This window comes from Haemaphysalis longicornis, unplaced genomic scaffold (assembly GCF_048455015.1).
Source record: "Haemaphysalis longicornis isolate Haplotype H1 unplaced genomic scaffold, Haemaphysalis longicornis Haplotype H1 scaffold_1, whole genome shotgun sequence".
NCBI classification, from domain to species: domain Eukaryota; kingdom Metazoa; phylum Arthropoda; class Arachnida; order Ixodida; family Ixodidae; genus Haemaphysalis; species Haemaphysalis longicornis.
The window spans coordinates 257,012,294-257,038,620 of NW_027526203.1; the positions used below are offsets into that span (position 1 = coordinate 257,012,294).

At 49.1% G+C, this 26,327-nt stretch overlaps 1 protein-coding gene across 4 annotated transcripts in view; it reads left to right on the forward strand.

Annotated features, from left to right (window-relative positions):
* The window catches only part of LOC144169392 (uncharacterized), a 40,767-nt gene extending 37,842 nt beyond the window's left edge, over window positions 1–2,925 (forward strand). For 3 of the 4 annotated variants that reach the window (XM_077698529.1, XM_077698522.1, XM_077698516.1), the window contains exons 4-5: window positions 2,163–2,293; window positions 2,710–2,925. In XM_077698529.1, coding sequence (XP_077554655.1) covers window positions 2,163–2,293; window positions 2,710–2,841 — 263 coding nt within the window. In that variant the 3' untranslated portion in view covers window positions 2,842–2,925. Of the gene's footprint in view, window positions 1–2,162; window positions 2,295–2,709 lie in introns of those variants that run through there. The other variant, XR_013322441.1, reaches the window with a different exon arrangement.
* Window positions 2,926–26,327: the final 23,402 nt, after the last annotated feature.

Sequence of the window (26,327 nt, forward strand, 5' to 3'; positions counted from 1 at the left end):
TCCGAGCGGCAGCTACCACCGTTCCCTATGGAATACCTGGATGGCAGTGATACGATCACCCGATATAGGCGGCACCCTGAAATGGCCCCAAAATCGGATCTGCACGTTTCACGCCATACCAAACATAAGCGACATTGGATTGACTTATAACTGTGATAGCGTCTCCATTCCTGTCGAGTACTAGTGTCGAATTGAGTGTCTGCCGCCAACGGTAACAGCTTTGGCCAGCACAATCCCAAAAATATCGTGGCCATTTTTTCTCACAATTTCGAATTTTCAGGTCATTCAGGGGCAGAGCGCGGCCGATCATGGCGTTCACCTGACGCACTGGATAGTACACGAAGTGCCGATTCCTTGCCTTCCTTAAAACAAAACACCTCCTCTTATTTCTTGTAGGGACGAGAACCACAGAGACACATCTTTCTCATTGACTTGGCCTCACCTGTATAATGCAGCGCAGGCTGCCAAGGTGCCCACCATGGGTTCTAGCGAGTCTAAGCCGTATGCGTCAGCTGCAGCTGCGCACCTCATTGCCTGTGAAGCGTCGGCGCGTTAAACCCCACAATCAATCAATCAAACAGAAAATGTTGGGGCAGCTTCGCACTAGTGGTGCGAAGACTGTATGGGCAAAAAGCGAAGCATATCCTTGTTTCAGCTACGCTTGTGCGTGGTATGCTTGGAGATTGTGCTGCTGAGCCCAAGGAAGCGGGTTTGATCCTGGCCGCTTTGGCTGCTTTTCTGATGGAGGCGAAAAGCAAATACACAGGGCCTCTTTATCCGCGTGCTGCCGCCCGCCGGTTTAGCCCCGCAATCTCTCTTCTTGCGCCAATTGGCCTTTTATGCCGCGTGTCCCCCGAGTAGAGTTGAGCCCGGCTGCGAGGCTATGGTTGTTGACAGGGTAAGAACGTAGGAGATGCTCTGCCCACAATCGCTGTGTGGCCGCTTCCTGACTCTCCGCGGTTAAAAAATAGTTTCTTATGTTTCAGCTGCATATGTTTCTGTTGATAGCAAAATCTTGAAGGCGCCGCGCCTGCCGTGCCAATTATTACAAGCTCGTGCTGCCCTTTGTGGCGAACTACGGAACTGCATCGACAACACTGTTCAAAACTACCTCACAATTTGTTTTTTCTACAAAATGAGCTCAAATAATTCTGAGTACCACAATTTTAACCTTTTGTGAAGCAAGAAAATGCAAACATAGTCTTGACTTAATGAAGTCTGTAAAAGCAAAAGTTAAGATGCAAACTTGCAGTGTTTTAACAAATGTTGTTGTTATTCTTGCTTTTTAATGTTTAAAGTTGTCATTTATTATATATAACAGCATTACAATAATCCGTTACTGGCTTGTAAACAAAATTTTCAACCGGAAATTGCGGGTTGGGCGGATATAACGCTTTTGGCGGAAAACATTATTTTCACCCCGCGGATATAATGGCGGCCAAGCGCGCCGTTCAAATTATAGTCTGTGAGAATATTCTAGTACACTAACGAGTACTAGCATATTCTAGTACACTACAGTTTTAGTACAGCGTTTTGTCGGTTTTTCATTTCACCGTGGTAGTAGTTAAAAGTGAGAGTCAAATTACATAAAAATAACTAGGTTGATAGCTACAGTAGTTTCTGTTTTATAGTGGTAGAAGTTTCAAATTTTCCACGAACCCCTCAACGCGCTACAAACCTGTGCAGGCTTTTGGAATTTTTTTACGAAGGGAGCTTTTTTTCCCACAAAATAACTCCACAAATGCTTTCGCCTGTGCACAAGGACTATACATAAAATTTTCGTCAAAATTGAAGATGTCCACCGTACACGCCTGTGCCATCTGTCGTGAAAACACCCCAGTGTAGAGATGTCCCCAGGAAGTGTGGCTGTGGGGTCGCCGCTGATTTATTCGTTTTCCTTACTAGCTCTGCTATTTGTATGTAGTTTAAAATCAGTGCCATTATTGTCCCGACAGAGCCGTCCTTCTTGAGAACCAAACTTGTGTTTTGATTTCATGGCCCGCTGAAACTAAAAAAATGTGAAAGTGACCTCGCAGCCCACTAATTTGTGGAGTAGAATCTAAAACTGTTAATTGCATAACAGGACGTCGTTCTCTCCATACCAAGAATGTGTGGGGGGCGTTGCGGGGTTGACTCACTCGAGACTTTTGACTTCACCTCAGTTGCAGATACCCAAGAACGAGGTGGGCTTTCTGCTACCCCGCCCACTCCCCTGCGTGCCCAGTCGCTCGACCATGGCAGCACTCACGAGGTGGACAGGCTGCACAATGAAAAGACCGAGGTGCAAGCCAAGGCAAGTCGTCTTGCTTATACTCGCGTGATTTAATGAAAAAGAATGCTGCAAATATACCGTCCAAAAAAGCCGTAAAATGCTCAATCATTGGACCTTGATAAGCAAGGCACTATGCTGAAAGGCTTTTTTCCTCTGTAAGCAGGCATTGTGCTGCTGAGCCCAAGGGCGTTGCGGGTGCGATTCCGGCCGCTTTTGTAATGGAGACGAAAAGTAGAAACGCTCGTGGGTCCAGGTATCGGCGCACACTAAAGGTGGTGCAAAACTAATCCGGGGAATTCCATTACGGCGCGCTTCATAGCCAAGGTGTAGCTTCGGCCTTCAGAATAGGAAAATTTGAATTTTCGCCGTAAGCAAACAGCGAAACAAAGTTTTCACTTCTCTCAGTTTTCCTGTCGGCCATCTCTTCTCCTGCTCAGGTTGAGCAGCGCAGCCATCAGCTCAGCCAGCATATGGACTGCCAGCTGCACAGCAGCGAAACTGCCCACAAGGCTCTGGAGCAGCGTGCCCGAGAGAAGAAGCTCGAACCTAGTCCACATGACGCCGCCTAGGAAGCCACGAGAGGCAACCTAGAGGTTCCCTGAGAGGGGACCTATACCAGCAAAAGATATAGTAATAAAGCTTTCATTCATTCATTCATTCGAACTCAAGGAGGAGATCCGACTGAAGGCCCGGGGTCTGTGGGGATCTCAACTCCTCCCCTCTTGTTACTCTTCATTCACCGCACTGTTCAAGAGCGAGACAAATCGCGGTCACCAAATGCGACACAGCTGACGAGTACTGGGGTACTATATTTTTTTACTCAAATCATTCGCCCCGGTGCTTGGTTGGCGTGCGTTGTCCCTGTCGCTAGTAAGCGATAGTTCGTACAGCTAATAAATAAATACTGTGGCTTGCAACAAGTGATAGAAAACCGCGACGACTCCAACAACAAAAAAAAAGTCCCCGCGGTAGAGACAAAACAGGAGGTAACGTTGCGCGCGCAACCGCCAACCAAAAGCACGCCAATTCTATCAGCGGGGAATGGTTACGAGATTCCCAGACACAAAAATAATAAGCTGAGGAAAAGTAATAGAGGAAACAGACTGAACTCTCATAATGCGATTCTTTGTCTCCAGCGATCGTAGGCCTCTTGCAGTTAGCTGGCGGGAAAATCGTAGGCGCATACAACACCGATCCTGGATCCGTGGATGGTTTATCGCCAAGGCTAGTGGGAACTCCATATTCTTCCTTACTTTAATGGCTGCCATTCAGTTTCACCGGTACTATGTAAAAAAAAAGCATTGCAATAGTTTCCCGCACGCGGACATAGTCGGGGGAAAATGTCCAACCATGGTTGGACTTCAAGCGGTGTACACGGTGAATCCATTGCGTTCATTGGTCCTGAAGACGTGGCCATGTTGAAAGCCGAAAAAAAACTTCGATCCCGGCGCGCAAATAGCATAAAAATGTGCACAGTTCATGACCCAACAGTTCGCATGCGACATCACGAAGTCACAGTCCCTCCATAAACCATAACATAAGTTTATGGCCACAAGTAATTAAAAATTATGCCGCAAATATGAGCAATATTGGGGTGATAAGCTTGGATTGAGCTTTGGTAGAAAATGCATTAAAAATATGCAACAGGGCTTCAAGAACAGTAGAACTATACATGGAGAGCAGGTGAATCATCTTGGCACCATTAGCAGCTCTTTTCGAATTCTTCTCTGGGATAATTTTCTTGGGCACTCTTGAAGGCACTCGCGAACTAAGCAAGCTCTTCATTGCTTTGCCATGAAATTCCAGAATGCTTTTCAAGAAGGCTGCTCATATCTTCTTCTTCACCTTAAAGAGACCCTGCAACACTTTTGATATAAGCTTTCACTCTTTCCTTTGCGTCTGGAAGCACTGTGAAAGCTACGGTTATTGTCAGCACGGAGCGGCACTGCGTTATTTGCTCGTTGCACCAGATATGCCTTCCGTTTCTGATTTGTTTTTGTGGCTTTATTTTTGAAGTTCCTAGTAAAAAGCGTTCATTGGCGTTTCTGTGGGCAAAAACGCCTTGGCGTTTTTGTCCACAGAGACGATACCGTGGGGGGTTGAGATATACAGATTTGCTGTAAAAGTCTCGTGTATTTGAAGCATGAAGCGCTCTAGCGTGAGGCGTTGGAAAACGAGTGCCCCGGTGTGTTCTTTTAGTACGCGTTTTTGCCCACGAAGATGAAACATTCTAGCGCAAGGCGTTGGAAAACGAGTGTCCCGGTGTTTTTGTACCGAGACGACACGAAACGACGACGACAGGAGACGCCGACAGCTCATGCCCTTATGGGCTTCACCCCAAAAACTTCCGGTTTTTCTTCCGGGCTGCCGGAGGCATCTTATTGAGAACATACGTGGTGATTGCTCAACACACAGCGAATGCACGTGCGCTGTTCCGCGGTAGCCGGCTAGCGTAGCCAAAGTTGTGGCGTGAGTCACCTTGTGTCGCACCCTGGTGTTGTCGCTATTACCCTGCCTCAACGGCCGCCTGCTGCACGGGCTGCATGGTCTTTTTTTGTAAACAAATATGGCGGTGGCCTTGCAAGTGCTCTTGGGATCTGGCACCGTCTTCGGCTATAGCTAAAATGACCCAGACTTAATCCGCTTGGTCCGATCTGAGAAATGTGGTCACCCATTGCTCTACACTGGTGATTTTGAGACCTAACTTTGTCGCCTGTGGACAGGCCCACAGCACATGTGCTAGGTCTGCCCTGTCCTTACACCGGTGCCACTTGCCGGGATATTGCCCGGGGTAGCAGTGACTGTACGCTAACGGGTTGGGGTATGAGTTCGTTTGCAGAAGTCGCCAAGCCACGGATTGCCATTTACTGAGAGTAGGATGAGCTGGGGGAAGCGGACCCGCTCTAGCCTATAGTGATGAGTGATGCCTCTAAAGGACACGAGCCGATCCCTGCCCGAACAGCAAAGTGAATAAGCGCCGTGACCATCGCCAGCTCAGATAGAAAATCCTCGAGCAGCATCGTGCGCGTATGCGTTCCAGTCCAAGCCGAAGTGTGCAGGTACGCATAGTAGATATATTTTGCCAGACCGCTGAATATTGCGAAGTCCAGTCCTACTGAGAATTGCGGACGCCTCTGGGGAGATGCGCCCCCTGGCGTAATTTATAATACCAGTCATTAGGTCGCTCACCTGATATTTGATTTTTCCGGAGGCCGTCATTGCCAAGTCAATGGCCACCTCTTTGCCCACCTTCGGTTCTCTCGTGCGGACCGACCAGGTGCTGATCAAATTACCCTGCTGATTGGCTGTATATATACCGCTAGGGCCATGGCATCGCGACCCCGGCAATCGGCCGCATCCACGTAAACCACGTCCTCCAAATTTCCTAATCGTTTGTGCAGGACCTTCACCCTTGCCTGTCTGTGTTCCAGATTGTGGACCGGGTGCATCTTTTTTGAGATCGGTGGAATGTGAATTTGTTCGCACACTTCGGGAGCCAAGGGTACCTTGTGTGCGCCGGTTTGAGGGTAACTGATGCCCAAGGAGCCGAGAATATTCCCACCGGTCTGGCTGTAAAAAAATGCATTTGAGCTCTGTTTGGAAACTTTAAGGATCAAGTGTATAGATTAAATGCCGACCGGACCTGCAGCGAATTTTGTTAACGTGGATCGCTTTCCAAAAACATTTCGTTGTCGTGAGATATGAAATACAGTGTGTTGCGACGATAACTGGAACACTTTAAAATTTTTTCCTGAGCGATCGGCCGCTCTGTTCGCGCTCAAACTTCACACAAAGGTCGCATTTTGTGGTCTATTTTGTTTGACACCGGGAACAACAACGGTAGTTACCTGTTTATTCTGAAAATAAATAAAAACGATTTTCGCCTATGGGAAAATGGCGGCGATTTGGACGTGCGAGCCCGAAAACCGGGTTTTCTGATCGTCTGTTAGCTCATTTCTAGGTGCATTTTCTGATCGTCTGCTGCACCATTTGGCTCCGTACGTGAATCCCAAACATGCGTTTCACTCTGCAGGTGGTTCCGTCGTTCCAACATCAACTTGCGCTGGCTCGCACGTCCAAATCAGCGGCCATTTTCCCATAGGCGAAAATCGTTTTTATTTATTTTCAGAATAAACAGGTAAGTACCGTTGTTGTTCCCGGTGTCAAACAAAATAGACCACAAAATGCGACCTTTGTGCGAAGTTTGAGCGCGAACAGAGCGGCGGATCGCCCAGGAAAATTTTTTAAAGTGTTCCAGTTATCGCCGCAACACCCTGTACATGGGCGTCTATGAATGTTCGCCGAGGATTTCAAAATATTTCGATGCAGCAGGAATTTCGTACTCGTGGGATTTTGTTATCGCGGGGTTTGGCTGTATCCTGTTCCGAGATGGGTACAAGCCCAGCAATTCAGGTGCGATGCAGAACGTTAATTAAACGTGTTAGTATGCTGCGCCGCGCTGTTAAACCGACCTAAAACACAATAAATCATTTTTAATTATGAAAAGAATGCGCAGAACTGAGCTAAGAGGACATTCCGCGATGAAAAAAATAACCGGTCTCGGAAAATATTATTGGCAGTGCTGCGACTTGAACTCGGAGTTTGTTCTAAAACCCACTATTAACCTAGGCTACTGAAGCAGAACGGCTGAGGTTTTTTAGATAGGAGCGTTGCAAGTGAAGCAGTAGATGACGCTGGTTGGCACAGGAACTGGCGGGCTTGTACTCACAAGGAAAGGAAATCTCGTGTTTGTTGGGCAGCGCTTTGGGAAACATCTAAGCACCTTTACCACTTCATTCAGGTAACAAGTCAATCAATCAGTCCGTATTTTAGTCAAGAATAACTCGAGCTAGCTAAAATGGTGGCAGCCTTGTGTGGGGGTCATCGTCCAGCTCTGCCAATTTGTCAATGGCAATGAATTTCATCTCAAGCTAATAGTTGCCATGATAAGGATTAGGGTTCCGTGTTGCTCGAGTTTATTCTCGCCCCTTTTTGAATTGGTGTTGTTCAGTGACTGAGTTCAGTCCTTGAAAGAAATCGGCATTTATCAAGGCTTCTGTTGTTTGAAGGGGCCCTAAACAGGGTTCCAAAGGTTGAGATTTTACGTGCGCAATCATTGGAGTACTATCCAAAGAACATCCTGTCGCAAAAATTATTTAAAAGCGTCCAGTATTAGCCGAGCTATCGTTCAATAAAAAGGGCCCGCAACAAGGCCTGGCGCATTCCCTCTTTAACCGCTCCTCCAAAGCACTGTGGAAGCGGAGACGCCACCGACCAGGCGCAAGACCCGATCGGTGACACCTAGAGAAACAGGGTTGCGTCGAGAAGCGCGCAGCCATTGGCTCCGCTCGGCGGTACGTCACGCTTGTAGCAGACGACGGCCAAGCTCCGCCTACTACCGCTAGAGTGTACTAGAAGTTTTAGAGTGGCCCGAGCGCGGGCCTCTCCCATTGCTCCGCCGGGTCGACTTTCGCACAGAAAATAAAACCGGTATAGCGGCGGCGCTGCTGTCGTCGACAACTGAACAGCAGGCGCTCCCCGGCACTAGCTCCCAGCCTGCGGGCGGCAATATTTGCGTTGTTCGCTGCGGTGTTTTGCGCTTCCGAAGCTGATTTATTTTGTATTACGAGGTTTAACGCGCCGGCGCTACACAGGTGATGAGCAAGCGGTACTGGAGGGATCCGGATTAATTCTGACCACCTGGGGATCTTTAACGTTCGCCGAAATCTCGAAGACATGGGCGTTTTTCGCTTTTATCCTTCACAAAAGCGGCCGCCACGGCCGGGAATCGAACCTGTGCCTTTGGTCAGCTGATTTACAAAGACGGAGAAGCGTAATGACTCCGCTTGAGCAAACTTTAAACTAGTACGACCCGACACAAAATTTTCGTTCCCCCTCCCCCCCCCAACGATACTTCATTTTTATGCGTTTTCGGAAAACGTTAATTGTTGATTTTCTGAATTTTTTGAAAATGTTAATCTTTCGTTAACTCAAAGTCGTAAAATTAGCTGAAAATTTTGAGATAAGCGAGGAGTGTCGAGTTATGTCAAATGCAGAAAATTTCTGGCCAGGTCCCTGAAATAACAGCTAGGCTGCTAACAAAAGCACTATTGCACAGGGGAGATTTCGTAATAAAGGCAAAATATTTCGAAGGAAAAAGAAACTTTTATTATCGCAGAAGAAAGAACTGTGTTGCGCTCGGCTGTTTCGCGTTCACATCTGCATACCAGAAAAACGTACCCGAGCTTCTCAATGCATCGCATGAATTGGTGGCCGCCACCGCAATATTCTACCTTGTTACAAAGCAGACGCAGCATGTATTTTGTTTCTGCCGTTGTAGGCCCTTATGGAGGCTCCTCCTCCGGTCCGCATGATCAGCTGCGTCGTCCAAAGCTATCTCGATGATATACGCGCCAGACAGGATTCCGGTAGCGGGGACGTGTAGTCAGCGTAAACTTGCACTTCCCGACCGCGTTCGTCGAGTAGTGGGAGTAATCATTCGAACGGGGACCTTGTCAGCTGCCTGCAGCGGACTTTGCCTTGTGTCCTCTCTGCCAGTATTTCAGGACATCCGTGGTCCGTCAAAAAAACGTTTCGAGATAAATCGGGCAAATGCGTAGCGTCTATGGGAGGTAAACACACGGTGAGAAAAATTTCGAGAAGATATTTTGAGATAGCAGAGTTCTAGTTAACGAGGGAATAATTTGACGGACAGGCACCAGGAATGTTTTCCCTTCCCCTTCTTGACTCTGCGCATCAAGCAGAAGCGGCGGGCGCACATTCTATATAAGCTGCAAAAAGTTTAATGTTTTTTTACATTCTCATTTGGGACGAAAATACCAAGAGCCTTTTTCTAGGCTACCCCGGCTGTTGATGCTGTACTGTCGTTAACGGGCTTTCTTATTTTATTAACCTGCTATGTCACATATTGCAGGCACTTGGTAAGGAAGTGTGTACTGAAAACGAAGTGCCAAGTCTGCATGACCAATCCTGCATGCCAGGGGTAGATGCCGCTGTGTTTATAACCTCTTGTATTTTGGGGGGACTTCTGAATCCTTTCGTGCATTTTTGAAAGTTTATTAGCGATATCTAGGACGTTTTTACCAGTTGCTTCAGGAACAAGGAGATCCAACATGACAGCGTTATGGATGTGCCACAGCCCTTATTCATAGCAAACACCTTAACGGCGTTGGTTGCGACCAGCACGTGAGACCTTGACAGCAAATTTGCTTGGGTTCTGTATACATTGTGACAGGGATTCATTTCTATATAAAAGGTTTAATCAAGTGCCGTGATTACATGCGAAGGTGGGAGCAACACCTTAAACGTAGGCGTCGCTAATGATCGAGGGGGAGTTATGAAAATGCGGTGGCCAAAAATGACAATTTAAACCTCCATGTTAGCGTTATTCCTAAATTTTTACCTGTGTAGACTTTGTGCATGATTTCCCGCGTTACAATTCAGTTTCTGGGCTAGCGAAAATGAAAACAAAATGTGTATTTTGTTTTAGTTTCGTTTATTTGAACTTCCATGTTAGCGTTCTTGAACCTTTACCTCTGTAGTAGACGTGGTATATTTCATTGTTGTCGCGGCCAATATATTTTCTGATCTATGTTTTGCATTTGTTTTACATGTGTGTAATTGTACCATCAGCATACTTGTGAATTAAATTTGTGTTAATTTTATCCAACTCCTTTCTTGACCAAATCAGGTGAAAGGTGGTGCGATTAATAGAACGTTGAGGGGATAGTTATATGAAAGACGGTCGTTGGGACAACTGAGCTAACCGCTGGGCTAACCCCTTTTTAGTTAAAAAGATATCTCGCTTGCGCGTGTCATTTTCTGATCGGCCACCACGGTGACCCGTAATTATCCCAAGCGGGCCACTGCTTAAATACTGCTATAATAACAACTCAGACGAGCTCATCGAGGCGCAGCTGGCGGCACAGCGAGAGAGGCTGGCGGGGACCAAGACGGGCCGGGCCATACTCGAGACCTTGGGTACGGCTGTCAGGTCACGGGGAGGCAGCTTCACGAGCTCTGTAATAAAGTTCGAGAAAACGTGCGGGTGAGTCCCATCCCGAAGAACGTACATCCAGAGCACAACCGGGAGCGGAGGCGAGCCAGGGCCAAGTACCTCATCGAGCAGTACAGCGGTGACCCGAGAACGAGATACGTGGATGCAGCAGACTACGGAAAGGGCAGATACGCAGCGGTTACCATCAATGCGAGAACGGGGGAAGTGTCCACGTCAGCGAGTATGCGGTGTGTTAATGCAACCGAAGCAGAGGAGATCGCCATCGCCCTAGCAATGGCCGAGCCGGGGTGTGACACCGTCCTAAGCGATTCGCTAGAAGCCGTACGAAACCTAGCCAACGGCCGGATCAGTGACAAGGCAGCCAAGATAATCGAACGAGTGGTTGCGCAGGAAGAAAGAAGAGTAGAAGTAAGGTGGATCCCTGCGCACGCGGGTGAATGCTCTCCGAATACACCCAACCACAGGGAGGCGCGCGCTATTACTCACCGCGCTCCCAATGTGGAGAGTCGTCCCGAGTGCGAATGGTGGTCGGAGACCAAGGACCGAGCGAGATGCTATGGCGAAACACTCAAGAACATGCGGCTTTCGAGACGGGCGTACCCGCCGCCACATCGGTCTCTGGGTCGCGAGGAAGCAGTGTGGCTAAGAAGACTGCAGACAGCGTCGGTCACATCACCGGCAGCGTTACATCAGATGTTCCCGGATGAATACCCCGAGGCCCTGTGCAGTGTGTGCAAGAAGGGACCGGCCAACCGGTGGCACGTTATGTGGGACTGTGCCACCGAACCGGACAGTGCCAGTTTCGAGAAGTATCCAGCGAAACTTCAAGGAGCCATCGAGTCAGCCAGCAATATAGATCAAAAATGGGCCAGCCAGCAGATCTTCACCGCGCTTCAAAGGCATGGGCTCCGGAAAGGAACTAGTGCTCAGTAGGGCTGCGACAGGGGATGCAACGTTAGGCCGCGTTGAGGCGGAGCCGTAAATCGGCCCCCGCCTACTGCAGGATCTTTGTAAATAAAGTCTTTTCCAATCCAATCCAATAACAACTCACGCAATAAAAAACAAACGCAACTTATGATATTAACCCACATAACTGCAGTCCGAGCGTAAATTGCAAGACAATAAATAAAAAATTCACCTGAGAAGCTATCATCCCCGTCCTCATATATTTTTTCATGTCATTTGCGTCGACCAACTATGTCCATAAAGCAGCACAATAAGGGCACAATCATAAAGCAATCATGAACTGGATCATACGAGGCAATTTCACGCAAAATACTTTTTATGGGAAATTGCTAAAGAGAAAATTTCACTGCAATTACTTTATTTACAATCCGCTACGAATGATGCAAAGAAAAATCCGCGATTTTCCGTGTTGTTGTCGAGCGGGAAAGGAAAAACTAACGCAAAATGAACTGCAGCGTTTATTTTTCATTTCGTTAGCCACAGTCCACTGTAGCTACAGTATATTTAAGCAATTGGAAGAGCCGCAGAAGAAATTTCGAGCGCTCCGCGCGTAACGCAGCAGCGTTCCCTGGCCCGCGCGCGACCATGCGCGCGGCCAGCCGCCGCTTTCGTTTTCAGTTGTCGTTGACTACAGCGCCGCCGCTATTTTCTGCGCGAAACGAGCACCTCTCCGGGCGGCCGCTCGGGCCACTCTAAAACTTCTAGTACACCTACTACCGCTCAGCGGGGTTGGTCGGTGGCCGGCCCGCATCGAACGGCTCCTCGCGCCGGCCGTGCTCGCGTCGGCGGAAACGAGCGCAAACGAGCGTTTGAAGGCAAGATAGGGGGCTTCCTAACTCAACATGCTCGCTAACGACAATAATTGAAGATTGCCGCCGACGACTATAGCGGCTCGCTAGCGTTAGCGTTTCGCGGTGAACTCGTCCCACCGAGGTCGGTGAAAAGGCTTAGCATCACCGCAGTTATCCAGACACTGCTTTGCGAGGCCGCCGCGACGACGACGACCCTCCGCGCAATGTTTCACTGCACTATCACCCCCTTTCGCGTATTTGCAAACTGATTTTCAGCAATAGTCCCGCACTGGCGGGCGGGGACAAGTTTTAGCTGCTGCGGTGTATGCGTTATCGTGCGTTCACCGCACAGTGGGCTGCTTGCAGACCGAGCAGGCAGAGCACGCTTGCCGTGGTCGCGCGTGTAGCGGCCGTTTGTGCCCGCAGAGATTTTCCGTGTTTTTCAGCGTTACCTTGTAAACGACTACAAACTCAGCTACGCTCGTATAACGGATGGCGCCGATAAAAATTCGTCCGTGCCACCCGTGCAGGACGAATACGCCGTGCCGCCGGTGCAGGAGCGCTGCGCGCAACCGCGTTTCTCCCAGAGCCGGGAACGCTGACTGGCTACAGCACTTAACGGGGCCCACCAATAGCGCAGCCGTACGTGTTGAGAGCTTCGTGCGTCACACGGGTGCGTCACAACCGCTCTGTCGCACGTCACAGCGCGCAAGTGTGGCGGCAAGGGAGCGGTAGGTGAGCAAGGAAGAAAGAAAGCATCTTTGTTGCGTGTTTTTGCGGCCCCTGCTTTACGCAGAGGTGTAATATTTGGTATACATTGTCGTGAAGGGGTACTCTAGCGATCGCGCGATTGAAATGGCGACCTTCAGAAACCTATTCAGGGCCCCTTTAACGACTGCGCCTGTGAGCATAATTTCTGCTGAAAATGTAAAGGTAACCCACACTGCCCAAATTTTCGTACACATACAATACAGGACCACGTTACGCACAAATGTGCACCAAGTAAAAAAAAAAGTAACTGTGGTCTAACATTTTCAAAACTGTAAAGACGTTCGCTGCGTGTGTTTCTGTCAGCTGTGGTAAGGGGCTTCTCAGGAAATGAAAAACAAAACCTGGTCGTTGCACGTCACCGTTGATGCTGCAACCAGGCAAGAGATGCCGTTTACGCCAATCAATCCTTGCTATGAGAACTGAAGTTTCCAAAGGCAAACTTCAGCAGAAAGAACTGTGTTTGGTGAATATTTCAAAGTTTATTGTATGACTGACAGACCAGCAAAAACTGTAAAAATGTTTTTTTTTTTCACTTGCTCAGCTTAATATAACAAGACGCTCCTGCCCTCTGCCAAAATCATTAAGTGTAAATACGCTGGATTTTTGTGAAGTTGGTGGCTTTTCTTATTCGTAGATGGCTCTAATCTGTTTTTCTTCTCAATTTTTTACTAATTTAGAAAAAAGAAAATAGCTTCAAGTGTTTTTTTTTTTTTTTTTCAATGGTTATACCAGAGTCCTTCAATGCTTTACTGGTTGCGAAACTTAGACGCTCGTTTCATATAGGGACCACGGGCGCCACTACAGGTGCCACCGCCGCACGAAGGGTATCCAACCGCGGCGTGTGCGGCCTATTGGCCAGCTCTTGGTGTGCAAACGCTCGCTGATTTTGGTGTCTGCGTGCTGATTAAGTGTGCTTTTTTTTTTCGTAGTAGTTAGCGATGAATAGTCCAGTCATTGTGTATATCACTTGCCTTCAATGGGGTTTTATTTTTCGAAGTAAATTACCGTAGACTTCGGCCGCGAACGGCAACGCCTTCTGCGTCCTCTGGCACAAGCGCTGTGCCGTCGTGTTTACGGATTTTTAAATCTGTATTGGTTCTTTTCTCAAAGCAAAAGTTGTAAATACCGCACATACGGTAGCTCCCTAGACACGGACTGCTATGGATAATACAATAAAAAAATGAAAGAAACAAAGTACGCATCGTTCAGACTACGCTTGATGAATCCGTTGATTGCTATAGAATGCACAGAACGCTAAAAGAGATAGCCCAATAGTAATGTCGTTTTGATGAATGGGTACATACTTGAGAACATCTAAAAACGCTGCAGAAACGCGAAGGATCAAAACATGAAGAGATATATGTTGCACCGTGTGTCTTTCCGCTTCCACGCTTCGCAATCGTTGCAAAAAAAAAAAAAAAAAAAGGAAGCGAAAAAAGAACAATAAAACTGATTGTATCACACGCAACAAAAAAATTTCAATATTACGAAGGGAGACAAAAGAGCGTGGTCCAGCGTAGAAAAATTTATTTTTTCGCGCTGCGATGTGCAGCACACGATGGAAACAATATTACCACGTAGCCAAGAACGACGCAAAGCTTTTCTGAACGAAATTTATTAATAGCGAGCTCCTGCTCTACAAAAGACTAGAATGAAACAAACGTCGAAGAAGCAGTCCGCAGTGTGGCGTGCACAGATGAACTTCGATAAAGTGAGGTGCGCAGCGTTTGCTATGCATTCATTACTCTCGGAACGTTATTTTCAGATCCATGGAAATAGGATCGAGAACATTGTCGAAGAAATAAAAGATCAAGTTAGCGGTAAGGTGACACCCTTTCCATTCAAACAATACTGCCCGACGGGACGTATACTGCGAACGATTTATTCCTGCAAACTTCTTGATCTCATCTGCCCATCTAACTACGACAAAAAGATCAAACGGGCGCTCCGGTTGAAACGCCAGAGAAGAAAAATTACTCCCACCTCCCCTCGCGGAAACCCCTGTGTAGATGCGACGCATAGGGGGTTTCATTGTTGTTTCCGTTAGGTTGATTCTCCCATCGCGTGAAACGTGCCGTGAACCCCCTGCCGCGGCTATGACGCAACACAATCCAACACAATCCACTTTAATCCAAGCCAATCGAATCCAATCCAATGCCCCTCGCGAGAGTGTTCGCTTCAGAAAGGAGAGGGGGTGAGCGGCAGAGAGCGCAGCTCGCGCGGCGAGGAGAATGGGGGAGGGGTGTGTACGGACAACGACGCCGTATGGAGAGACAAGGCGAGTGAATGAGATGCAGTCGCATCTAAAACCTGGAGCGGCTACGCGCGGTTACAAAACAAACAAAACGAACCCTAAGGGGTAATTCGCGGAAATATGAAAAATAAAAGCACAAGGACGTCCCAAAGCTTTTTTTATACGAAAGCCCGAGTGCAAGGTAATACAAGTTTGCAAACAGGTAATGAAGCACCGCTGCTACCTGACTGATCTGACAAAAATACGGATTTAAGTTAGCCTTGTACAATTCTAGGTCCAGGATGCTCTCAAAAGGGTACATGGCTGTTTTCATTCAAATCTCCCGTTCCTTGCCTTGGAATGGCGCGCCTCCATTTCTCACGCAGCTCCCTGTCGCTTGGTCAACAGAACATGGAAAAATTTTCTGTTGTATCGTTGTACAAGGAACGACATCCCGGGACGCAACACGTGTTCGGCATCGTCGTTGCACTACTGAAGTCGCATCACAACAGCGCGAGATGCACGTTATTTTTTTCCCCCGCACAAAACAAACACAAGTCGCCGCGTCTCCGCCGTTCGAGCCAGCGCAACGCCGCCCGAGGAGTGACCTCAGTGAGATGGTGGCGCCACCGCGCGGCGGCCAAGCGCAGCATATGAAGCTCTCCCATTGAGTTACGGAGCAGTTTCGTGACCAGTAAAGCATTGAAGGACTCTGGTTATACCCATGTGTATGCAGTAACTTAGATATGACACCATCCAAAAACCATTTCATCCTTATTGCTGCAATTTTTAAATGGCTGTTTTGTGTGTTCATTGCTTTATTGCAGAGCCAACTCCTGTCCTCAGAGCAACAGAAGCAGAGCCTGGAGAAAGAACTCAACCAGAGCCGGTCGCACCTGAAACGCGAGGCTACACGTGGCCAATACTTGGAGAGTCGTCTGTGCAAGGCCGACGAGAAAATCCAAGAGCTGCTGCAAGTGGTCAAAGAGAAGTCCGGAGCTTCGGACCTCCTGAGGGGAGAGGTGGCAAAGTCGCCGAGGTCCATCACGGAGCCCGCCGCAAGGGTGCAGAAGCTGGAGGCCGAGCGACTCGAGGGAGAGAGAGCATTTCGGCTGGCGTACCACACATGATCAGAAGAATCACCAACCGGCACAGAGGCATGAAAGAGAAAGACACACTTCGTCTCGTCCAGGCTTTCATCCTCTCCAGAATAACTTACTCAGTGCCGTATGCAGTTCTAAACAAGAGAGAAACCGACAAACTTAACACCGTTATCAGGAAAGCAACAAAACAAGCTCTGGGCCTTCCAATGAGCGTGTCCACCGACAGGCTATTTAGCATTGGGCTACACAATATAGTCGATGAGCTAATTGAAGGTCACCTGTCTAACCAAAAAGCTCGCCTCGCACAAACCCAAATGGGCCGGAAGGTACTTGCCCAATTAAAATTGTTGCCAGTGGGGGACGCTGTCTCAACAAAGGAAATGCCGGAGAAATGGCGGAAGCACATCATAATCCGTCCTCTACCGAAGAATATGCGTCCCATTCACCATCAGGGTAGGCGAGAAGTAAGAGCCAAAGCTATGGACAAAAATTCACCCGCATTTCCCCGAAGGGGAGCATGGGGAAGTGCGAATGCACGGGTGATGCTATGAGAGGGAGTTATGTTGAACTGTGTTGGCATTCGCCCGTTAGTTGCATTTAACACCCCCGCGTGATCAAGTGGGGATTCACACACCCCGTTAGTCGTTCTCTGGAAATCTTGGTGAATTAAAGTGTATGTTCGAGGAGATCACACACACACGCAAGTAAAGTGAAACGACAGTATTCTTTATTCAGCACTTGTTGGTGTTGTCGTTGTAGTTGACGGTCATTATGACCGCCTTGTGGTCACTGAAATGTACGGTCAAGAGTTGTTGCAAGACCGCGCGTATCAGACAGTTCCTCGCAAAGGCCAGGTCGATGTAGCTGCCGTTGATGGTGGTGGGAGCCTCTAGCGGTAGGCACGTCATGGAGTGGTTGGCGAGCATGTATTCCATCAACCACTCGCCGCCCTTTCGCACGTCCACGTTAAAGTCCCCAACAACCACGACCGGGTCCGAGGGCTTTACGCGCCTGGCCACACTCTCCATCGCCGCGTCCACGTATTCGACGACGTCGTCGCGCGAGATGTTTGGCGCGAGGTAGAGGGTGACGACCACGATTCCGTCGCCCGAGTACGCGTCGGTGTAGACGGCACTGTACGGCGACTCGTCCCTGACCGGCGAGGTGGACACGGCGTGCGACACGAGGTTCGCGTAGACGTGACCGACGAGGTAGACGCCGCAGTACTCGCCCCGACTTCCGCTCCTGGCGAAGCAGCAGTCGTCGATGGGGAAGTGGGAATGCACGGGTGATGCGAAAGAATTCTTCTTGGTCAATCGCCCTAAGTGGGTATGTGCTAAAGAAATTAGGAACTCTTCTTGGCCAATCGCCCTAAGTGGGTATGTGGTGCGGATGGACGGACGGCGGTGAACGCGTGATTCAGGGTCGCTTAAGAAGTGCATTCGCACTTAAAAGTATGGATCTCTGCCCACAGTGGTCTACACAGATGCGGCCGCATACCCCAAAAGACAAGCCAAAGTAGCGGTGGTGACAACGAAGACAGACCTCGCCGTCGGAGCAACCCTGCCACGAGCCTCAACAAAAGAAGCGGAAGAACTAGCTGTAACCTTAGCTCTTTCACAAACGAAGGCAACTGTCATAATTACTGACTCCCAAGAAGTATGCAGGAGTCTCACGTCGGGATGGGTAGCTCCAATGACATACCGCATTTTGTCAAACAAGCCACCAGACAGGGTAGTCGAAGTGGTGTGGGCGCCGGCCCATTCCTCCATGGAGGGCAATGATCAAGCCCACCTCAAGGCCCGAGGTTTCGTCGACCAGGCCGCGGAGGACTCAAATGAACCTATGCCACTCACGACGTACCAGGAAATTACAGAGCACTACAGACTTGGTCGCAGAACACTTCCACTGCCCCACCCACAACTAACAAAGACACAAGAAACAACGCTCAGACTTGTGCAAACAAACACGTATCCCCACCCAACACTGATGCACCTTATGTTTCCAAATCAACACGAAGCCCAATGCAGGGGTGGAACTGCTGCGCCAATTGCGCCATTGTGCGCCAATTTGCTCTGCTGCGCCAAGCTGCGCAGAAACGGCAATTTGCGCGATTATTGTCCATTGAGAGCATAAAACGCCAAATTTAGCCGAGTCTTGTCGTCGTCCGGGCAACACTGAGCGCTGGCTACACAATAGGCGCAGCCGCATCCACGCCGCATCCATAGCCACGGCAGTTCGGTGCACTCGTGGTTTCCTCGTGGAGTTTATCGCAACGTTGTTATCTCCGCGGCTTTCCCGGAAGGCTGTCACCAGCATGAGTAAAAGTACTGTGAACAGTTAACTAGTGCTATAACTTGAGGCATGGCCTCTGGAATTTGCAGCTGCTCGAAGTAAGACGAACGACCCCTTCGCACATCCTTCGCATCAGTAGTTTGTTTGTTTTTATTATTATTTTTGCGCGAGTACGCAGTTACTGTGGTGATTGAAGTCTAATTTTTCGGGACCTGCACGAACCGAGAACCGCGACGACGCGAGCTTTCGCGTGAAGGGCTCTTCTGCGACACTGAGCGCATGCGCACGCTCCTCTAGAGTGTTGCGGCGGACGCTATGGCCCGACTCGACCGCGAAAGCGGGCGTCTTGATGTGATGCCGTGCCCGCTTTCACCTTCGCGTCTACCACGGAATCAGGCGTCGTGAAATCGCCATCTTCGTTCGCTGCCTACCTTTGCCTGCCTATGATGCCTGCCTTCTCGGTCGACGCGGCGGCGGCAGCTTGCTGCAAATACGGCATCATATTGTACGGCGCCCGTCTTCGTGTTGGGGAATATCGATGCGAGACGATGCGCGCTCGGCGAGCGCCGCGCGGGTAGGGCACGTTCACGACGCCTGATTTCACGGTTGCGGCGACGGCGGCAGCGGGGCGGCGCACTGCACACGATTGTTTTAGCTCGAAACTACTTTACCAAAAAATTAAAAAAAGAAGCCACTGTTAGTAACATAGTGTTCATTATTATACAAATAAAGGCCAAAAAGTCGCTACATTTAAAGGAATTGGCAAAAAGCAGGTTTCAGTCCCGAGTAAAGGGTAATATCAAGGTGCCAGCTCCTATTTGATTTATTGCGCTCCTTCTAAATAATTCTGGCAATTCTATTTTTCATGCAGTTTTTGGATTAGTTGCTCCTCTTAAAAGTGCGCTCAGCCGCATTATTTAAGGCTGTCAGTGTGCTCCACGCCGGCAAAACTCTCTGCTTTTTCAATAAAGAGCCTTCTCTCTCTCTCTCTCTCGAAGTAGCCCCTAAATTGCTCCAAACCTGCTCCGAAATGGGATTTTAAGTGCAATGCACTTCTTAAGCGACCCTGAACCTGCGTCCACCGGCGATGTCCGCGCACGTGGAGATGGGCGCGCGCAGCCTGGCCGCTGACATGGCACATACCCACGGGGGGGATTGGCCAGGAATCTCCTCGTCTTCCTTGGCAACGGGGGGGGGATGGGCGCGCGCTGCCTGGCCGCTGACATGGCACATACCCACGTGGGGGATTGGCCAAGAATCGGGCGTGAGAAGGGCTAATGCACCTGCTTAAAGGAGTACTGACACGAAATTTCAAAGCTGAGATCCGCTCTAGCAATCAAGTACAACGACAACACAAATAGGTGTCTGTGAAAAATGCGTCTTGGGCAAGAGCTGCTCTATTTAGTAACACTAGTCCTGCCTAGCCTTCAAAGATCATCTGTAAACATAATTTTTAGCAGGAACACACGGTGAGGGGTCCCATTTATAACAGGCGCCTTATCACCCATAATACAGTTTCGCTACTTGTTTTGTAGTTTCCTTACACTAATTCTGAGCTATATGCTGTATGCCTGATAGCTTGACGCACGCGCTCGGCGTCTTAGGCAATGGTGGCTTAGCGTTTTACAGCAAAGTCGTATACCTCTGCCCCCTACGGTTTCATCGCAGTGGGCAAAATGATATCCGTTTGCGAACACGCCAGGGCGCCAAGGCCTAAGACCCCGAGCGCATGCGGCAGGCTAATCAGGCATACAGGATAGAGCAAGGAAACCACGAAACAAGCATCGATACCGCTTTATGGATGATAAGGCGCCTGTGAACAATGGGACGCCGTGCTAAGGTGGCCGTGCTAAGGTGGCTCCGGCCGTGCTAAGGTGGCTCGATGCTCGTTCCCCGCCAGTTTTATGCGATCGTTTCCATCACCATGCCCTTGTGCTGCGGGCCACAGGGCAAAATTTATTCTAGGAATGGCTGAACACTCTAGCACTTGCCCAGGGGATCGAAAAGAAGGCTTCTTTGGACAGCGAAAATCAAGCGCGACAAGCGGCATAACCCCAAAGCCTCATCCATTTGTGTCGTAAGTGAACATTTATTTTTTTGAGCGCGAAGCTATTTCATCTGCCAGAAATATTTAGCGCACCATTATTTTTTATTTGGGTGGGTGGGCAAACGTCGGGAAGCCAAGCGTAGTGGAGCGTACGGGGAATTCGGGGAACGACCGCGCGGTAACAAAATGCCCCAGATCGGAGGCCGGAGCATTTATTGAATACAAAAGCACCCATGTGGGCAATATTTGGCACAGCTTAAAGTTCCCCGAGTATTCTGATACAATGAAAAGTACTACCGAGGGTTTCAGAGTAGTGTCGTTGCGTGGGAAAATTTCACCCTGGGTTCAGAACTTACATTTATCCGTGCACGCTTTCCACAACTTCGTCGAAACTTGCATGCCTCTTCTGAAATGAGAACGTTTGGACACGAAACGTATGCTGTTACTGCGAAAACTTTTCAGCGTTACGATTCCGGGCCGGTTACCGCCGTCTTTGTTCTTCTGGAGCAGTGCTTTTTAAATGACAAGTAAAAACAAGCCCAGGTCTATCGCGCAGTGTTGTGTCATTCTTACACGATAATTAAATTCTGCCCTAGTAGGAAATCACGACTTGGCTACAAACTTTTCATAGAAATAAATCTGTAATGCCAGCTATAAAGTATCGCCCCAACGACCTTATCTTTCGTCAGCTGATTGTTTTTTATTCGCAAACATTTTCAGTGCAAAGGTTTAGCGTATTGCCCTAATAGCAGGCAAGATCCATTGCCGCGCTCTTTGAAACGGCTCACGGAAAACGCACGTGAAATCAGATTATTAAAATTTTCCCGTGGAGCTAACCTCTCCAATGAATAAATACTTCTCTCTGTCACACACATAGTTTGTTCTTGCCGGGGTACAGCGCGCATAAATGAGGTTTTGGTTAAATGACGAGGACGTACATTCATCGTTATTTTGCCAGTCTGCTGAAATCCAATTGTAATTTCCTTTGCAGGCTTACTTTGAACTAAACTACTATTAATGAAACTGCGGGATGGTTGGGAAAGGGTGAAACCGAGTGCAGTCATGAAGATAACAGCGAGTCAGCGACAGTCCTCAGCAAGTTCTCCATGTAGGGTTTTATTAGTGAAATTGCTTCTGTAGGCGCAGCATTTGTGTACACGAATAAATGCCATTTTCACTGGAATTTTCGGGTTTTGTTTCGTAACAGCAGAGCGACAGTATGGATGTGATGTGTTCAGGTATGCCCGTAAAGTATCTTCTGTAAATGGTGGGGCGGGGGTGGGTATCAATGTGAGATATTAATAAGGAAAAGACAGGTGTTTATATGCCACAAAAAATTTACATATTTGAATCATTTTCGCAAGAATACTAATAAAGTAGTTCACATTTCATCTTACCAACATATTTACACAGTACTGCCGCTCGGCACCTTATTCCTTGGGGGGTGGGGGGGGGGGGCGGCGGGAGGGGGCGCTTCTTCTGCGAGCAATGCAATGATGCCAGTTTTAGAAAATTAATAAATTGTTTGTAAACATTGTTTGTAAACTCTAGCTAGCTCCACAATACTGAAATTTTTACGTGGAGGTACATGTACGGCTGCTGGTAGCATGTATATAAGTACTTTAAACGATGGCGTTTTTGGAACAACGTTTTCACAAAGAAAATAGGTAAAGGTTTAGACTTATCAAACGTCTGTTGTTTCCCGCCTAAGGAAGATGATTCGTTTTTAATACATCGAAGTCTACGTCAACCACTGACCCCTAACACAGGCACAGGCCATTAGCTTACAAGGCATACTTCGTTCCTTTGATAAGCATTTAGGCAACAACCGCACTAAGTGCTGGCTAAGCGTCGCAAAATAGAAAAGCTTGCGAACATGTGCTTGTTCCTGAACGTATCGCGCACCGCAAATGGTCACGCGCTTCGCATGCTACCCAGCTGCGGCGGGAGGCGTAATGGCGGATGCCGTAGCAGACGACGCGGCTGTCCTCACCCTCAGCGGAGCGCGAGAGCATCAAGGCACCCTAGAAGACCCTACTGTCTAGCGCCTCCCTCCCGGAAGAGCTCGTCCTCGTCCGGAGGGCATGCATGGTCAAAACTGCTCATGGATTCCAGGGAATAGTGAACCACTGCCACATGACTTTCTGATCGATTCTCCTAACTGTAAAGTCTCTCTCTCTCTCTCTCTCTCTCTCTCTCTCTCTCTCTCTCTCTCTCTCTCTCTCTCTCTCTCTCTCTCTCTCTCTCTCGTTCTTTCCCTTTTTTGACCTAAACTTACCCGCACTCGCGCACCACCGAGCGATCAGGACATCTAGTAAATTTAGCAAAGCGAGGCGAACCGCTCACTCTGACTTGTTACGGTTATTTCTTGGCTAGGGGACATCGCGTAGGATAACGCGCATTTTACTAGGTACGCTTATATGATTCTTTATATTGAAGTGTCTGTTCTGACACCAGTACACCGTCGACGTGGTTCGCCGTGCGCACGCTCACCTGCCAGTCGTAGTTTCTCGAGCGCATGTCGGGTATCATTTCTGTTGTGACGGCCTCCGACAGAAACTTATTTATTCATCCGTTATTTTTTATTTTCATTACCTTCAGGGTCGGTTGCTTCTCCTCCCGCTCTGTAACAGTCAGTCAGTGAAAAATAACGAGGCTGAATTTAGTTTTTAATGGCAATGCAGCTGCTAAATATGGATCTTAACCTTGTTTAAAATAGACTGAAAGCGTATAGAGCTCCCTTTCTCGATTTACAAGCCCGTTCAGTCTCATTCTTTAGGCAACGTTAGGGTACGCGCCCACTCTCCTTTCCCCCTCTATTTCTCCATCGCCGCTGCTCTGCGCACACAGTACGAAATGCTGCCGTCTCGCATGTACTAAATATACATGAAAATAGTGTAATGACGTGGTAAGCATCAAAGGTTTAGCTCAAGGTGATGCTGAGTATATAGGGTGGCCCCTATATAGAGCTTAGAATAAACAGTTTGCGCACAGTTAGCGCGCTGCTAGAATACTTTTGCTTTTTAGCTCTCCTTGGTTAGCGCTTCAAGCATTCTCATCAGTGCGAGCACAAAATTCGCAGATTATGAGCTGCTACTTCGCGTTGGCGTTCTCTCCCCTTCACTCTCCCGCTGCTATTTTCCCGTCCTACTCTCTCTCTCTCTCTCTCTCTCTCTCTCTCTCTCTCTCTCTCTCTCTCTCTCTCTCTCTCTCTCTCGTTCTTTCCTCATCATCCATATCCCGCTTTCCTTAATTCCTCCACTCCTCTTCCTCTGACAAATCATTTACCCATACCAATGGTTCGCCTCGCCAGCATCATTTCTGGATGAATCGATCGAGTCACTCGCGGACATGCCGACAAAAAAAAAATCACTTTAATACATTATTTAAGAACGAACAAAACTATCTCGATAGCCCGAAAAAGACCATCTCTTAATTGAACTACAATTGTCAGGTGCCAATGCCGTCCTATCTATTTACAAGAGTGGGCTTTCAGAAGTTGTTTCGACCGTTCCTTTAGTGTTTAAATCCTTCACATTTGTGGAGGGCCTTCACAATCATTTTCTACCAATGTTCAAGACAAACTGACGCCGTCGTCAACAGAGGAAAACTGTGAATTACGGCTCCATGAGTGTAAACGGCGGAATTTCCGGCACTGAGCAGGTACAGCCGGTAATAATGGAGGCTATGATTAGGCGAACGTAGAACAGTGTATAGCAGCGACCCGGTAATGTTACAACCAACTTATTGAGCCTTAATCCCGTGATATAAAAAAAAAATAGGTGCCACTTCAAGCACAGGACCTTCCGGCCATACAGTTTCATACTAATATATATTAGTATGACACTATGCTTCCAGCGGCATTCATGCGTTGAGAACATGTTCGTACGGGCGGGGGGTGTCCACGTTGTCCATTCGATCCCTTTTCGTTAAGGTTGCCAGGCGGCGGCGAACAGCTGGTAGGTAGGTAGGTAGGTAGGTAGGTGGTTCGTTTGAAAAGGAAAAGAAATGGACTGGGGATAATTTTGAGCCCATCTGGGGGCTCACCGGCATACAACCCAGTCCGGGGAGTAGGGAATATAGAAGGGGGCGAATAGGATAGGGTACAGAAAAAGGAGATAGGTAAAGAGAGAAAGGAGAAAAATTTAAGGCGCTGGAGATATACACCGACGGTTCGGAGTTCCCCGGCCCGCCGGCCAGCGCGGCTGCGGCGTGCATCGCCCCCCAGACCAACAGGTCTAGGCAGTGCCGCCTGCCGTTCCCTGCCAGCACCCCAACCGCCGAACTGGCAGGCCTTCAGTTGGCAGCCGATCTCGCCACGGAACAACAGCCACAATGCGTCACCATATTCTGTGACAGTAAGGCTGCACGCCAGCGCCTAAGCCAACCTCACAGGCACGCCTCCACCGTCGCAAAACTCCACAACAAACTTGCTCAGCTGGCCTCTCAGGGTTTGCGTGCAGTAAGTCCCCGCGCATATGGGCGTTGCCGGCAATGAGGCCGCGGACAACCTGGCGAAAGCAGCACACTCGGCCCCAACCCCCATAACAACAGCTGTAACTAAACTAGACGAGGCTCGCAGCCTCACCACCCAAGACCTCGTGAGGCACCACCCCGACGCTCGTGTTGCCTCACATAGCGCTGCAGCCCGCATCCCTCTCAAATTTGGGCGACAGGAGGCAGCCCTGCGGAGCAGGCTACGCACGGGATGGGCTGCGACCAACCACGTGGCGGCCACAGCTGTACAGGAAGATTGACAGCCCCGCATGCCATCACTGCGGGCTCTACGAGTCGACCGGCCACTGCCGGTTAGTATGCCTTGCATACAACTTGGAGCGCGAACAGCTGCCACAGGCGTTCACGCGCCTAGGAGTTGCGTGCAGCACGAAGGAGGGCCTGCTTTTCCCCCGCTGCCATCGTATCCTCCTCGCCGAAACGCGGCAACACCTCCTCACCTACTTGGACGAGACCAGCCAACACCACCTATAGTGCATACCACAAGCTAGGTGCAGCACTATGGACGCTACATTGTTGTAACTCGCCGTGAAGGGGGTCCTGAAAGGACATTCCCTTCTCCCCTCACGGCAAGTGGAACCGCAAGGCCCCGGCGCCTTTTGTCGCTTCCTTCGCGGTGAGTTAGGCGCCCTGAGGGAGCGGGCTGTTTACAACAATGTAGCCTCCACAGTGCTGCACCTAGCTTGTGGTATGAACTATAGACTATGTGGCGTTGGACCGGCCTGGACGCGCGCCTTTGAGCGCATTACCCCCCTCCCCCTTCCCTCTGAAGGACCCCCGAGCTGCATCAGCCACTTTTTCTTGGCTGCTTTTAAACAGCCACGATCGCAAGGCAGCATGCCTCCCTCTCACGGGACACCCGTGGTAGACCCGCACGCCGCTACAACCACTTGAGGCGAGGTGCTCTAATAAGAATCACTTCCGCATTCCTCATGTCGGTGATCTCTCCCTCTCTAGCCGCCGTTGCTCTTTCCTTCGGCTCTCCGGCACCCCTTTCGCTGGGCGTTCTTTCTGCGCGCACTCGCCTAGCAGTTGCCGCCCTCCCTAATTCGAAACTATCTCCTACCTCTTAAATTTTAAAGACGATAGTCTTTCTTGGGCTACTTAAACCCAGAAATTTTGGTCTGTCTGTATGTCTGTCTGTCTGTCTGTGACTCGATTCAGCCACCCGGCCAAAGCAAAACAGCGGCTGCGCAATACTATTATATAGTCACAGCTAAATCTACCCGTCTATGTCCGGTGTAATGTTCATACTTGTCAACATTGTGGAAGAAGAACAAGACATTACGCAAATAT